A 16,067-nucleotide genomic window follows, 5' to 3' on the forward strand; every position below is an offset into this window, starting at 1 on the left:
ATATGATAATTACACTGTGACTATGTAATTAAAATGGAAGGCAGAGCAAAGATTTAGAAAGTAATATCAGTGTAAGGTTTTAAGATCTCAAATTTGAAAACCTAAGTGAAACAGCAATTTCCAAGAAAAATTATAACTTATCAAAGCTGAATGAAAAAAATAGAAAACCATTAGAAACCTGTAACTATTCAGGAAACTGGAGTCATAGAAAATATAAGTGAAATGGGGTGTTATGAGGGAAGAGGAGATGAGATACAAAACAGAGAAGTGAACTGTCACAATTAGGTTACTACTCTGACTCCTAGTGGCAAATTCTTGGGCACAGTCAGTGTGACCCAGCTTCTTTACTTGACTCTCTCCCAAGTCCGCACAGGATGTCAGAACTCTGAACTGAAAGAATAAAACTAAATAAACTTAAACAATTCTCTTCACCCTCCATTGGGTCTGCATAATTTGGAGAGAGGTCCATACAATTCTGATGAAATCAATCTCGGTGACTTAAGACTTTAACAGCCATGAACCTTTGTTAACTGACTTACACAGCAATAGTCACGTTAACACAAAAACCATTCAAAACACAAGAATATCCAAATACATGATGACAGCTGTGGATTTTTAACCTTTAAGTTGAAACAAACACACACACACAAAGGATATATAAGATTTGATTAATTTAATAAGTGAGATTAAAATTTATAAAGTCAAACTTTTATATTAAAAAAATTGAAGTCTTTCAAAAAACTATGGATATTGGAATGAGGAAAGGTATCAAATCAATAACTGAAGTTTCTACCTCAAGAAACTTGAAAAAGAAGAGCAAAATAAATCCAAAGCAAGCTGAAGGAAGAAAATACCAAAGAAAAGAAATCAACAGAAACAGAAACTGAAAATAGATGGGGAGGAAAAAAAAAAGCTGATCTACAAAAAAAAAAAAAAGAAAAGAAAAGCAAAACTAATAAATCTCTAGTAAGATTGACAAGCTAAAAATAAAGATACAAATCACCAATTTTAGGAATGAAACATGAGTTGCTGCTAAGATCCTATAGCCTTTCAAAAAGCACTTGAGAAGATGGTTATTTCAGACATTAGTCTGCCATCTTCTTCGTCAGCTAGCTTTCCGACTTAGTTGTATTCCTTGCCCCAAAAAAGAAAAAAAAAAAAAGAGTACTTGAGATACTAAAAACACCTTTACACTCAAATTAGACAGCTTGGAAGTGGACCAATTCTTTGAAAATCACATTATTATCAAAACTCAACCAAGATAAAACAGATGAACCTAAATAGTCCTATAAGCCTTGAAGAAACTGAATTTGTAATTTAAAAGCTTGCAAAGAGACTTTTCTTGGGAATTCCCTGGCCGCCCAATTATTAGGATTTCATACATTCACTGCCAAGGGCCTAGGTTCAATTCCTGGTTGGGGAACTAAGATCCTAAAAGTTGCCGAGTGGCCAAAAGAGAGAGAGAGAGAGATCTCTATACACTGAGACAGTTTCAGTGGAGAATTCTACCAAATATTTTCAGAGGAACTAACATCAATTTTACACAAACTCTTTCAGAAAACAGAAGAGGAAGGAGTACTACACAATTCATTTATGAGGCCACCAGTACGTTGACACCAACACCACACAAAGATAGTAATACCAAAAGAAAGAATATTACAGACCAGTACCTCTCAATAACTTAAATACAAAACTCCTCCAAAAAATAGCAGCAAATCAAACCCAGTAACATATAAAAAGATTATACACCATGATCTAGTGGGATTTATTCCAGAAATACAAGGCTGAGTCAACACTGGAAAAAAAAAAAAAGTGTAATCTACGGTATCAACAAGCTGAAGATGTGAACATAATCAACTGACACAGAAAACTCATCTGACTAATTCCAAAATCCATCCATGATAAAAAATTATCAGCAACTCAATAAAAATCATCTGTAACAAACTCTATAACTAATATCATACTCAAGAGTGAAAGAGTGAATTGTTTCTGCTAACATCTAAAAGAGCCAAGGATGTCCACTATGACCATTCTTATTCAACACAGAATTTAAAGTTCTAGCCACTGTAATAAGGAAAGAAAAAGAAATAAAAGGCATACAGATGGAAAAGGAAGAAATAAAGCTGCTCATATTTATACATGACAACAATGGCCTATGTTAGAAAACCCCAAGGAATCTACCAAAACACCTCATAGTTCAGCAAGACTGATGAAGTGAATTCCTGTTCACACTAACTGAGCATGCACTAATCAAAACTACAAAGACAGCAGTATATAAACTGCTCCATGGAAAATCAAACACTTAGATACACACTTAACAAAATGTATCTTTAGGATCTATACATTGAAAATTACAAAATGCTAATGAAACTGAAAGACCTAAACTGGAGACAAATCACACTCATAGATTGGAATTTTCAACACAATAAGGATGTCAGTTCTCCCAAAATTGACCAACCAATTTTGTAGACAATGACAATTTCATTCTAAAATTTATATGGAAAGGCACAGATACCAGGACAGTTAAAATAATATTGAAAAATAAAATGGGAGAGATCACTTTGCCCACTATTAGGGCTTACAATACAGCTACAGTGAAACAGTATGTGATTCCTATGGAGGGACAGAGCAATGGAAGAAAATGGAGAACCTACAAAAAAACTCTCAGCTAATTTTTAGTAAGAGCTGTTGTTCAGTTGCTTATTCATGTTTGACTCTTTGTGACCCCAAGGACTGCAGCACGCCAGGCTTCCCTGTCCTTCACCATCTCCCACCGTTTACTCAAACTCATGTTCATTGAGTAGGTGATGCCATCCAATCATCTCTTCCTCTGTCATCCCCTTCCCCTCCTGCCTTCAATCTTTCCCAGCATCAGGGTCTTTTCTAATGAGTCAATTTTTTGCATCAGGTGGCCAAAGTATTGGAACTTCAGCTTTAGCATCAGTCCTTCCTATGAATGTTCAGGGTCAGTTTCTATTAGGATTGACTGGTTTGATGTCCTTGCAGTCCAAGGGACTCTCAAGAGTCTGCTCCAACACTATAGTTCAAAAGCATCAATTCTTCAGTGCTCAGCTTTCTTTATAGTCCAACTCTCACATCCATACATGACTACTGGAAAAACCATAGCTTTTACTAGATCAATCTTTGTTGGCAAAATAATGTCACTGCTTTTTAATATGCTGTCTGGGTTCGTCATAACTTTTCTTCCAAGGAGCAACCATCTTTTAATTTCATGGCTGCAGTCATCATCTGCAGTAATTTTGGAGCCCCAAAAAATAAAGTCTCTCACTGTTTCCCCATATGTTCACCATGAAGTAATGGGACCAGATGCCATGATCATCATTTTTTTAGTCTGGAGTTTTAAGCCAGCTTTTTCACTCTCCTTTTTCACCTTCATCAAAAGGCTCGTTAGTTCCTCTTCACTTTCTGCCATAAGAGTGGCATCATCTGCATATATGAGGTTACTGATATTTCTCCCAGCAATCTAATTCCAGCTTGTGCTTCATCCAGCCCAGTGTTTCACATGATGTACTCTGCATACAAGGTAAAAAAAATGGTGACAGTATACAGACTTGATGTACTCCTTTCCAATTTGGAACCAGTCTGTTGTTTCAAGTCCAGTTCTGTTTCTTCTTGAACTGCATACAGATATCTCAGGAGGCAAGTAAGGTGATCTGCTATTTCCATCTCTTTAAGAATTTTTTATAGTCTGTTGTGATCCACAGAGTCAAAGGCTTTAGTGTAGTCAATGAAACAGAAGTAGATGTTTTTCTGGAATTCTCTTGCTTTTGCGATGATCCAATGGATGTTGGCTATTTGATCTCTGGTTCCTCTGCCTTTTCTAAATTCAGAACATCTGGAAGTTCACGGTTCACATACTGTTGAAGCCTCGCTTTGAGAATTTTGAGCATTATTTTGCTAGCATGTGAGATGAGTGCAGCTGTGTGACAGTTTGAGCATTCTTTGGCATTGCCTTTCTTTGAGACTGGAATTAAAACTGACCTTTTCCAGTCCTGTGGCCACTGCTGAATATTCCAAATCTGCTGGCATATTCACTGCAGCACCTCCACAGTATCATCTTTTAGGATTTGAAATAGCTTACCTGGAATTTCATCACCTCCACTAGCTTTGTACTTAGTGACGCTTCCTAAGACCCACTTGACTTCGCACTCCAGGATGTCTGGTTCTAGGTGAGTGATCACACCATCATGGTTATCTGGGTCATGAAGATCTTTTTTGTACAGTTCTTCTGTGTATTCTTGCCACCTCTTCTTAATATTTTCTGCTTCTGTTAGGTTCATACCATTTCTATCCTTTATTGTTCCCACTTTGCATGAAATGTTCCCTTGGTATCTCTAATTCTCTTGAAGAGATCTCTAGTCTTTCCCATCCTATTATTTCCTTCTTTCTTCACAATGATCATTTAGGAAGGCTTTCTCATCTCTCCTTGCTATTCTTTGGAACTCTGCATTCAGACGGATGTATCTTTCCTTTTATCCTTTGCCTTTCACTTCTCTTCTTTCCATAGCTATTTGTAAAGCCTCCTCAGATAACCATTTTGCCATGATGCATTTCTTTTTCTTGGAGATGGTTTTGATCACCACCTCCTGTACAGTGTTACGAACCTCTGTCCATAGTTCTTCAGGAACTCTGTCTATCAGATCTAATGCTTTGAATCTATTTGTCACTTCCACTGTATAATCATAAAGGATTTGACTTAGGTCATATCTGAATGATCTAGCAGTTTTCCCTACTTTCTTCAATTTAAGCCTGAATTTTGCAACAAGGAATTCATGATCTGAACCATAGTCAACTCCCGGTCTTGCTTTTGCTGACTGATTAGAGCTTCTCCATCTACAGCTGCAAAGAATATAATCAATCTGATTTTGGTACTGACCATCTGGTGATGTCCACGTATAGAGTCTTCTCTTGTGTTGTTGGAAAAGGGTGTTTGCTCTAACTAGTGCATTCTCTTGGCAAAACTGTAAGCCTTTGCCCTGCTCCATTTTGTACTCCAAGGACAAACTTAATGGTTATTCCAGATTTCTCTTGAGTTCCTAATTTTGCATTCCAGTCCCCAATGATAGAAAAGACATCTTTTTTTTTTTTGGTGTTAGCTCTAGAAGGTCTTGTAGTTCTTCATAGTGAAAGAGCACAAAAGTAATTTAACAGATGAACAAGCAGTGGTCCTAGAAAACAGCTGGGCATTCATAGGCAAAAGAAATGAAAACTGACTTAATCATCATATATAAAAAAATTACTTAAAATGGACTACAGCCTTAAATATGAAATGTAAAATTTTAAAACTTAAAATAGTATAAATCTTCAGGGACCCCGGGTAAGGAAATGCATTCTCTAATGTGATTCCAAAATCAAAATCCATGAAAGGAAAAACAGATAGACTGAACTTCATCAATTTAAACTTTGCTCTATAAAATATTCCATGAAGGTTAAAAAGACAATCTATAGATTGGGAGAAAATATTTGCAGTCATATATCCTGATAAAGGACTAGTATCTGGAAAATAAAAAGAGAAACTTTTGAAACACAGCAGCAAAAAAACAAACAATCCAATGAGAAAACAGGAAAAGAACACAAAGAGATATTTCATCAAAGAAGATACAAATAACTAAACAGAAAGATATTCAACTCTAACCATTATGGAAATGCAAATTAAAACTACAATGAGCTACCACTATGCACCTATCAACACAACTGAAAAACACTGACTACACAAAATGATTGTCGGACACAACTGGGTGCACATTCATATATACACGTTAGCCATTATAATAGCTTAATGGCAATGAGAATGTAATGGAAAGAATGTGAAATATATTACAATCAGGTATAAAAGGAAAAGATGAAGCCAAGATAATCATGAACCTCACTAACTAAATCAACCAATATAAATCAATAACTAAAGAGTGAAATGATGTTAATTCAAAACAAGTAATATAGGAAGTAAATGAAAAAAAAAAAAGTCATCACTGATTCAATTGACTTGAGTTTGAGCAAACTCCAGGAGACAATGAAGGACAGGGATGCCTGGTGTGCTGCAGTCCATGGGACTGCAAAGAATCAAACATGACTGAACGACTGAACAACAACAATATGCAGGTTATTTTCAAATACCTTTTAATACTGATTTTCTAACATAATTGCACAGTGATAAGAGAATAGACTCTGTATGATCTCTGGACCATGAAATCTTTTAAACCTTGTTTTACATCCCTGGATATGTTCCAATGTCTTCTGCTTTGGGAACTTGAATAGAATTTGCATCCTATTAAATGAATATTTTATAAATCTTAATTATGTTGCATTGGTTCATAGTGTTTTTTAGGTCTACTATATCCTTCTACTTTTCTATTCACTCTGCTAACTTTTGAGAGTTTGATATTGAAACTTCAACAGAAAATCATATTTTATCTACTTAAAAAAAGAATTGTAGTATATAGTAGAATTGTATGCTTTAATAACTGTGTTCTGTATTTTCCAAGTTTCTGTTAAATGTGTTATCATACTTTCATAATTTAAAAAATAAAATATGAAAAAAAATTGAAAAAAATTAAGAGGAAGTATAGTGTCATCTGTAAAGAGAGTGCTGAAGTGCTAAGCTGATGTTTTCTAAAAAAGAGGAAATAAAAGCAACCAGGAAGGTAATATGAGAATATTCTAAAACTTAAAATTTTCAGGAAACCATACAGTGTGTACTAATTTTTTGCTCCCAAAGAAAGAGAACAGAAATACAGCAGGCATATTTCTTCCTCTTCAAAGAATATCGATAATACTCAAGAATGAACTATTATCAAACTGCTGTGAGCTCACAAAATTCATCATTGTACAAAAAATTAGCCATACAATTTATTATCTTTTCCAACGGACTGACCCTAAAATGAACAGGTTATTCTACGGGGAGGGAGGTGGGAGGAGGGTTCAGGATGGGGAACACGTGTACATCCGTGGCGTATTCATGTTGATGTATGGCAAAACCAATACAATATTGTAAAGTAATTAGCCTCCAATTAAAATAAATAAATTTAAATTTAAAAAAAATAAAAAATAAACTAAATGAATGCCATCATTAGCATTTCTTTCTATCACAACCCTTCACAGCAAAACTGGTCTGCCCAAGGAGCTTCCTCCAACTCAAATTTCCTATTTGTCCGTCTGTGATTCACCTGTGACAATACTACAGAAATTGTTCCTGACATTATTATTTCCTCAAGACTAGCAAGATGGAGGGAGAAGGAAATGGCAACCCACTCCAGTATTCCTGCCTAGAGAATCCTGTGGACAGAGGAGCCTGGTGGGCTGCTATCCACAGGGTCACACAGAGTCGGACATGACTGAAGCGACTTAGCGTGGATGCATGCACTGGAGAAGGAAATGGCAACCTACTCCAGTGTTCTTGCCTGGAGAATCCCAGGGACACAGGAGCCTGGTGGGCTGCCGTCTATGGGGTCACACAGAGTCGGACACGACTGAGGCGACTTAGCAGCAGCAAGATGGATGTCCACATTCTCCATTCCAGATAAAACCTGCAATATGCTATCTTTCATAGTTATTTAGTTAATGGAAAAAAGGGGATAACATTTTCCCCAAGTTCAATGTATGCTTTTAGTGAACTATGAGTAATTCAGTAAGGCAATATCGCAGAAATGTTGCCTTTGGGAAACAAGCAGATAGATTCAAAGATGTAAGGGTCAGATTGTACAAGTTTATTGTGGTGAAATTAAGGAGATGAAATTGTCTCTAGGAAACTGAGGGGAACTACTAAAGGAATTATCAGACACAAGCTTTAGAAAGTTCAGTATTGTAAGCAATATAAAAGTTAGAAAGAGGTAAAACTGTGCTTTGAAAAAATATTAGAAGCCTTTTCTGAACTGAGGTTTCTGTCTTCATTCATTTACATATCCCCAGTGCCTAGAACAGTGATATCTAGCAAATAGATGCTCAATATATAGCTATTACATGAAAGACTCATCTTTAAATACTGAACTTTCCCTTTTAGTAACGTGGATTCAGTGATATTCCTTTAGTGTAAGGTAAGATTAAAACTCAGCAACATATTGTCCACTGAAATGTGTATAAATGGGTGGTTTAAATGATTTACAAGGAAAATTCACATTGGATTAAAAAAGAAATAAAAGATACTAAAGTCAGAAGAAATCTAGTGAAATGGGACACACAGATAATACAGTAAGCATGAAACTGTACAGAAAGGGGTGGGAAATAAAACAGAAATGACATGAAACCACAAAATTCTGGTAACAAGCAGATCCAGAAGAGTAACCTGATAAAATGAAGACCAGAAGAAAAGTAAAGTAGCCAAGAAATGATGTTGAGGGTCCAATGTGGAAAAGCTGGCATTGAGAGGGAATTTCTAAGATCAGTAGATGAAAATAAAAGCTAAAGGATGGTGTTCTGAATGGTACAGAGAGTATCAATAAAAAATTTAAGTGTGTGGGTTATATAGAACTTTCTGTGAGGAGAATAAGGAACAAAATGCTGACACTACCTCTACGCCCAGCCAACTCATTTCCCTAACTCTCTAGTACTATGGTGAACAGGAGAACCAGTCTCTTTTGAGAGAGAGCTGCTGAGTTCCTAAGGGGAGAGCTAATTAATGGAATTGATTTTTAGAGGGAGAAGAGTACTGTGAAGGACTGAAGTTTCACAATGGAAAAATTCACAGTTGGCACAGTGGAAAAAGCTAAGTAGTAAACTGTTATTCTGTACTTTTATAAAGTTCAATCCAAGGTACAAAGATGTTTCCCTGTTCTTTTGGGGCTTTCCATGGTGGTAAGGAAAATGAGTCTCATTTTTAATAAAGCTACTGCTATGTTATAATCACTTTACTCTTTTTCTAAAAAACAAATACTCTAATTTTGCTTTAAGCTCTAGTAACTGTAAGAAATTCCATTTTTAAAAAGTTCGAAAGTTTTGGACTTCCCTGGTAGTCCAGTGGTTAAGAATCTGCCTGCCAATGCAGGGGATACTGGTTTGATCCCTGGTTGAGAAAGATTCCATATGCTGCGGGGCAACTAGGCCCATGCACCACAACTATTGAGCCTGAGTTCTACAGCCTGTGAGCCGCAAACCCTTGAGCCCACACTCTGCAACAAGAGAGGCCATCGCAATGATAAGCCTGCATATGATAATTAAAGAGTAGCCCCTGCTCCTTCCAACTGGAGAAAGCCCATGCACAGTAACAAAGACCCAGTGCAACAAGAACAAAATATTTTTAAATGTACCATTTTAAATAATATAACTGTTATCTCACGTGTGTGTGTTATGTGTTAAATCACTTCAGTTGTATCCAACTCTTTGCGACCCTATGGACTGCAGTCTACCCACGGGACTTCTCTGTCCATGGGATTCTCCAGTCAAGAATACTGGAGTGAGTTGCCATTCCCTTCACCAGGGGATCTTCCCGACCCTGGCGTCTCTTACATCTCCTGCATTAGCAGGCAGGTTCTTTACCACTAGTGCCACATTTCATAGGCATTTTAATTTTTATAAACCACTTTTTATCCACAACCTAATTATTAATCAAAAAAATTACTTAATCTCCTTGGCAACTTTCTAAACTTGATCTTTCCTATTTTTTCTTTCTTCAAGGAAGAAAAATTTCTTATAAATTCTAAGTTTATAATGATAGCTATCTTCTAATTTACTTTAACACTGCACCGTGAATTCTTCCATTTTCCACAGAACATATTAAGTAACCCAGGGGTTGTAGAGTCTGATTGTATCTTTCTACATAGCCTACTTCACTTTTGTCATCTCTTGGCACAGTATGTTTTAAAAAGCACAATAACATTAATTAGTGAATATATAGTATTTTATTGTCCTACTACAAAAGCTTAAGAATTGCTAATTTAGATCCCCAAAGTTATTTAAAACTTTGTTTAGAAGGCAATGTTTTAGCAAAATTTTGATATTACTGAAAGTTTATTCAGGTACTTATAAAGACTTTAAAATGTGCTATAATTTAATGTTTTAGATTTTCTAATCATATAAAATTCAACTAAAAACAGTCAAACAATTTAACCTATATATATTGTAAGTTGATAAAATGTCAGCCTATAAAATAAAAATGTCACACTAATAGAGAAGAGCAACTATATAAAAATGAATACAAAAGAGAGTTTCTATCATGGGGAATCTAAAGCTCTATAGTAAAGATTATCTGTACAAATTAACAGTTAAGTTTTAGTTGGCATTTAAGGGAGAAATTAAAGCTATAAAGATTTAGAAGCAAACACAGGATACAACTCATACATATCAAGAAAAGGGTTCTGAGAATATATGCTTGTCAGAGACCACTCTATATATCTATCTCCAAGTGTCTGGGAGAAAGATAGTACTTTCATTATCTTGGGCTACACCACCAAAGCCTAGTGTTTTTAAAAATTTCTCTGAATTATCAACAAAGTATGAAAGCCAATTACATAAAGCAGTGCTTTCCAACTTCTTCATCAGGCGTACTCAGAAGAACAACAATTATAAGGCAATCAGGAAAGAGGAGGAACCTCGTGGTTAAGAGGTAACCAGCCTGGGCAGCTCCTGCCACTTATATCTATTCATGGCATACAGCTTGGGAAGCTCTAATGTAGATCATCAAAAGGTCAACTTGGAAATAAACTCACAAAAACAAGCAAGTTATAGGCAAGCATCATAGGAAATAATTTCAGTTCACTCTGAATAAATGAATGAATGAGTACCAAGCCAATTATACAAAATGTCACCTTTCTGAAAAAGTCCTCATCAGCTTTCTCGATTTGTGCTCCTTTTCTTATTAAAACAAAATAAACAAACAAAAAAGAGTGAAATATAAGCCTCTGGGAAGCATAATAGGACATTTTTAAAACAAGTACTGTAAACCTAAGACTGGAAAAACTTTCTACCAAATACTTCTTTCACTCTTCAGAAAAGTTATCTTTCATCTTCACCACTATTACCAGTATTTTGACTATTATAAGCCCTCTTTAAAATATCTAGTATTTATTAGCTATGCCAGTGGCTATAGGCACCTCATTAATAATTACCTATTCTTTCTTAAAGGGCCTAAGTTTTTTCCTGAGGTATGAGGGGCAGGTATCTTACTTTATTTCTAGAATTCATCCAAGGTAGAAGATTCTAAGATGTCACCAACAGACAAAATGAACAGAGAACAGAGTTTTTTTAGCAGTATTTTTTAAATGATTATTACACAGGAACAGTATTAAAATGCAGTTTATCATCAAGAAGGATTTTAAAGAAAACTATCATTAACTTGGGAAGACTTTGCAAACTTATGGATTCAACCATCACAGTGAACATCTTTTTTATATTACTAGAACCCAGAAAAATGGATTAAATTAAAACCAATCGGTAAAAATATCTATAGAAATGGACATTAATGACCTCAAAATGCAGTGAAAACGAATACATATTTTAATTCTATAACTGCTTCAGAAGTATCTTAGAAGTGTATTATGCAGCAGAGGGGGCCAATTAATGTTTATATCAGTGTCACTTCCCATTTGTCTTGAGACTTCACAAAACTGCTATCTTCAATTTATAGCCATGTATTATTGCTCTGCCTTTGATCATACAATTTGAGCATACAATTCAAATGCTTTATTACAGCTATTCCCTACAGAAATAAGGCAATCCTACAGAGATACATTTATCCTTCCTATTTCACAAACAGTAAGCTTTCTCAAGGAGAAACGGCTAACTGAAACAACAGTTATGATTCCTAGGTCAGTGTTTCCATCAAAAGGACCTATTTTCTTGTTAGTTTATTATTTTACACCTTAGGATTATGTTAAAGGCACTTTTTTATGTCTCATCACAGAAAGTAAGTTTGGATTATGTCCAAATCCCAGGCTTATTCTCACTAAGCTTTATGTCAAAAATCACACTCTGAGCAACCACCTGAAACATCAATCTGAGCTTATTCTCTGACTAGCCTTCACTCCTAGTGATGCAAATTTGGTTCCTTATTTAATTACCTTCAAGTAAACTGTCCACATTCATTAATATGGCCAATACAGTAGTCCCTTGGTATCTATAGGGGACTGGTTCCAGTATCTGCCTTGTCTGTTTGGCCCCTGCTGACACCAAAATCTGCAGATGCTGAAGTTCTTTCACATAATGGCATTGAATTTGCATATAACCATATGCATCCCCTCTCCCATATATTTTAAATGATTCTCCAAATTATTGATAATACCAAATATAAAGTAAATGCTATGTAAATAGTTGGCAGCACAAGGCAAATTTAGGTTTCACTTTTTGGAATCTTTTTCCAAATATTTTCCATCTGTGGTTGTTTGAATCCACAGATGTGAAACCTATGGATATGTAGGGCTGACTGGGTTCTGTTTCATTTTGATTTTTTTCTTTCTCTATTTCATATCTAGGTCATCATTCCATGTTCTTATGCTTTCTCGGCAAGATGTTTTTCTCTAATTCTTTCTCCACCTTTGATATCTTTCTTCTCTTTTTCCATCTCTACTATTAAGAAATGCCTTTGTGTGCTGTGTACTAAGTCACTTTAGTCGTGTCTGACTTCACTACCCTATGAACTGGTGCCCATCAGGTTCCTCTCTCCATGGGGTTCTCCAGACAAGAATACTGGAGTGGGTTGCCATGCCCTCGTCCAGAGGATCTTTCTGACCCAGGAATCGAACCCACATCTCTTACATCTCCTGCACTGGCAGGTGGGTTCTTTAACCACTTAGACTGTGACTGTTTTACTCAGTTTCTAAAACCTACAACTTCTCCAACACTTCCCAGTCATCAATAGCTTGGACAAAAAGCATTACATGTAAGTACAGGTCACCATGGGCTCTTTCTTAGAAGTCTACAGGCTATATTTTAAATAAGCATCAGTATATGCTGGGCAGTGTGTTATCCAAGGTCAGAACCACATTTAAACATTTACACTTTTAGAGATGACATGTTAACTTTATTATACATACTTCTGACTTCAACTGGGGTTTCGTATAAGCCTAAAACCACATTCTGATTAACTGAGATACATCGTCAGAAGGGAATCCTAAATTTGTAAAAAATTAAGAGTTAAAAGTCTTTCAAGATGATTTAGAGAAGTCATTAAATCAGATTTAACTGAGACAGAAACTGGAGCACAGACAAGTTAGCTAACCTTTTAAATTACTGAAATAATTCAGGAGTAAAAAATATGCAGAAACCAAGAATCAAAATTAAAAGTAGGTTCATTCAAAATATTTATATATGAATATTATTCAAAACTTAAAACACATTTTCAATAGAAATAATATTATAGATGCTGAATGAGCTCACAAAGCAGTCTACAAATACATATTAATAGTTAAAGGGAATTCTAGCTATTTTCAAGAGCCTTGGAAATTTTGAGAACTTTATTCTCATTTTCTAAGTTCTGCTTGATGCAGAAATGACATTAACATTTCTCAGCTTCTCAGATATGATTATTTTTCGGCTCATAAATGATATAAAGGAGAAACAGTTTTCTACACTAATTAAGAGAGTAGATGCCTAAAATTACCAAAGGTTGGATTCAAAATTTAAAACATATGAATGTAAGGAAACACTTATCTGTGTAGAAGATAGTAGAGTTATAACCTAGGATGGCCACCTACTAGTCACATGATGAGCCTCGGCTGATAGAGGATGAAGGGAGCATGAATCTGAGAACACAAGAGTCTAGAGTAGGGGCCAGATATCCACAGCTACTCAACTCTATCACTGCAGTGTGAAAGCAGCCACAGACAAAACGTTAACAAATGAGCTTGGCTATGTTCCAACACATTTTTTTATGGACACTGAAATTTGAATTTCACGTTCATAAACCATTACTGATTTTTTTCAGTCATTTAAACATGCAAAATCCATTCTTAACTCATGGGCTGTAAAAAACACACGACAGGCCTGGATTTGGCCTGTGGGACTATAGCGCCAATCTCCAATTTAAGTAACAGTGGGGAGAAGGCGAGAAAGTGCACTTGGTTTAAAACTAGGGGGACTATTCATGAATGTTCTTGCATTAAACCTAATCAGAAAAGCAGCTCCCCTTCAACATGTGTACAATAATACCAGTCCCACATGCAAAGAAAACAGGCATACTGTGCTGTCTTTAAAAGAGTTACAGAAACAATCATCAATCTAGGACAAAAACAATTGCCATAAATAACAGTATACTAATCATAATTTTACAGAAAATTCATTCTGTACAACTTAAAATTATAGCAAAAGATGCATTATTCATTACCATTTTGTCCCTGAGTCGCTCTCCACGGATAAAAAAGTCAGCACAGCCATTCTCTTCCTGGTGAGGGACTTTGAAGACAGTGACGCAGCTTAGTCCACTCCCTCCAAGTGGTAACCATCCACCACTTGAGTCATCCCGGGTCATCACCACAGCTCGCACTCGTGCATAACTATTACTAAAATAGATGCAAAGATTAGAAATTAGCTTTTCCATAAACAAAAAACCAGCCAATATGTCAGTCTTCTTTGAGAAACCAAAGACCACATCACTTAACGTGTGGTACCTAAGTGTTTACTACTTCCATGACAGTCCAGAGAAAGTAATCTAATTGAAAAAGGTCAAAACCCAGAGTAACTAACTTAGAGGTTAACTTTTATTTTGAAGATCAATCTCACAATAAAAGACTACAGATCTCTTATTCCACCACTTGAGTAGTTCAAGCAAATTTGATTGCCATGGAACAAGTAATGAAGGATCCTAAAGACAAACTTGGAGAAGGCAATGGCACCCCACTCCAGTACTCTTGCCTGGAAAATCCCATGGACGGAGGAGCCTGATAGGCTGCAGTCCATGGGGTCGCCAAGAGTCGGACACGACCGAGCAACTTCCCTTTCCCTTTTCACTTTCCTGCACTGGAGAAAGAAATGGCAACCTGGAGAATCCCAGGGACGGGGGAGCCTGGTGGGCTTCCGTCTATGGGGTCGCACAGAGTCGGACACGACTGAAGCGACTTGGCAGTAGCAAAGACAAACTACAGAGACTACCATCAAACTTGTCTATGTACGTCCGTCTCCTAGCATACAACCAGACAAAATACTGCTGTATTCTAGCACATTTAATTGTGACACCTCTATGCTTCTAACATTTCTGAAATATATTATAAACAAAATGCTGAAACAAACATGCTTAGCTCAGGTACATTTTCAATTTTTCCCTAACAACTAGAAATCTAAACCACACAAACATATATAAAGAAATGTTTTATTAACCCATCAGGCAAATTGGTCTTTTCATGCTCTCTTTTTGGCAAACTATTCTTGAGGTACACCACATTCCAGTTCCATTCAGAATTACTTCCTAATATTCCACAACTATTTTTTACATAAAATCTAAGAAATGTTTCATATAGTAATGTTCTAGATAACTGACATCTAAGCATTTTAGTTCTAAAACTTCTAATACAATAATCATTATATTCTTTCTAAAAGTCAAATATCTTGCCAATTTCTTAGAAAATTACACTGAGTTTCTTAGAAAATTACACTGAAAATTACACATGTCTTGGTTATTACAACTATCAACTGAGGTGCAACATAATAATTCTGTGCTACTTAATATCTCTGAATGTTCTTTGCCAGTTGTCTCTTCTGTTGTCAGAGTGCCTCTGAGCACTCTGGGTCTGAGACCCACTCCTTGTTTTTTTTCTATTTTATATATCGACATTTATTTGACTGAGCTGTATACTCTATATATAATCACATATATTGATATTAAGTATAAAATTTCACAAATTCTGACAAACATACACATCTACACAACCAACATCAAGATAAAGAACATTTTCATGACTTCAGAAAATTCCCTGAGGCCTCCTGCCCATCAAATAGGTAACCAAGGTAACCACTGCTACACAAGGTTTCCAATATACACATTAGTTTTGCCTGCTCTGGGCCTTCTTATGTATGGAATCAAACAGAAGCACCACTTGCACCCTCCCTATCTGACTTCCTTCACTTATTGTGTTGTCACATGAGGGCTTCATTCTCTGTCAACACTAAGTAGTCAGTCCTCTCACTGA

General features: G+C 35.9%; 1 protein-coding gene across 2 annotated transcripts in view; it reads right to left on the reverse strand.

The window, feature by feature from the left end:
• The window catches only part of SPRED1 (sprouty related EVH1 domain containing 1), a 120,801-nt gene that overhangs the window by 46,637 nt on the left and 58,097 nt on the right, over window positions 1–16,067 (reverse strand). The window contains exon 2 of one of the 2 annotated variants that reach the window (XM_086318978.1): window positions 14,270–14,444. In XM_086318978.1, the coding sequence (XP_086175104.1) occupies window positions 14,270–14,444 (175 nt within the window). Of the gene's footprint in view, window positions 1–14,269; window positions 14,498–16,067 lie in introns of those variants that run through there. The other variant, XM_086318977.1, reaches the window with a different exon arrangement.

Source organism: Bos grunniens, chromosome 10 (assembly GCF_055505025.1).
Source record: "Bos grunniens cultivar Pamir isolate PY7600 chromosome 10, Bosgru_T2T1.0, whole genome shotgun sequence".
Lineage (NCBI taxonomy): Eukaryota > Metazoa > Chordata > Mammalia > Artiodactyla > Bovidae > Bos > Bos grunniens.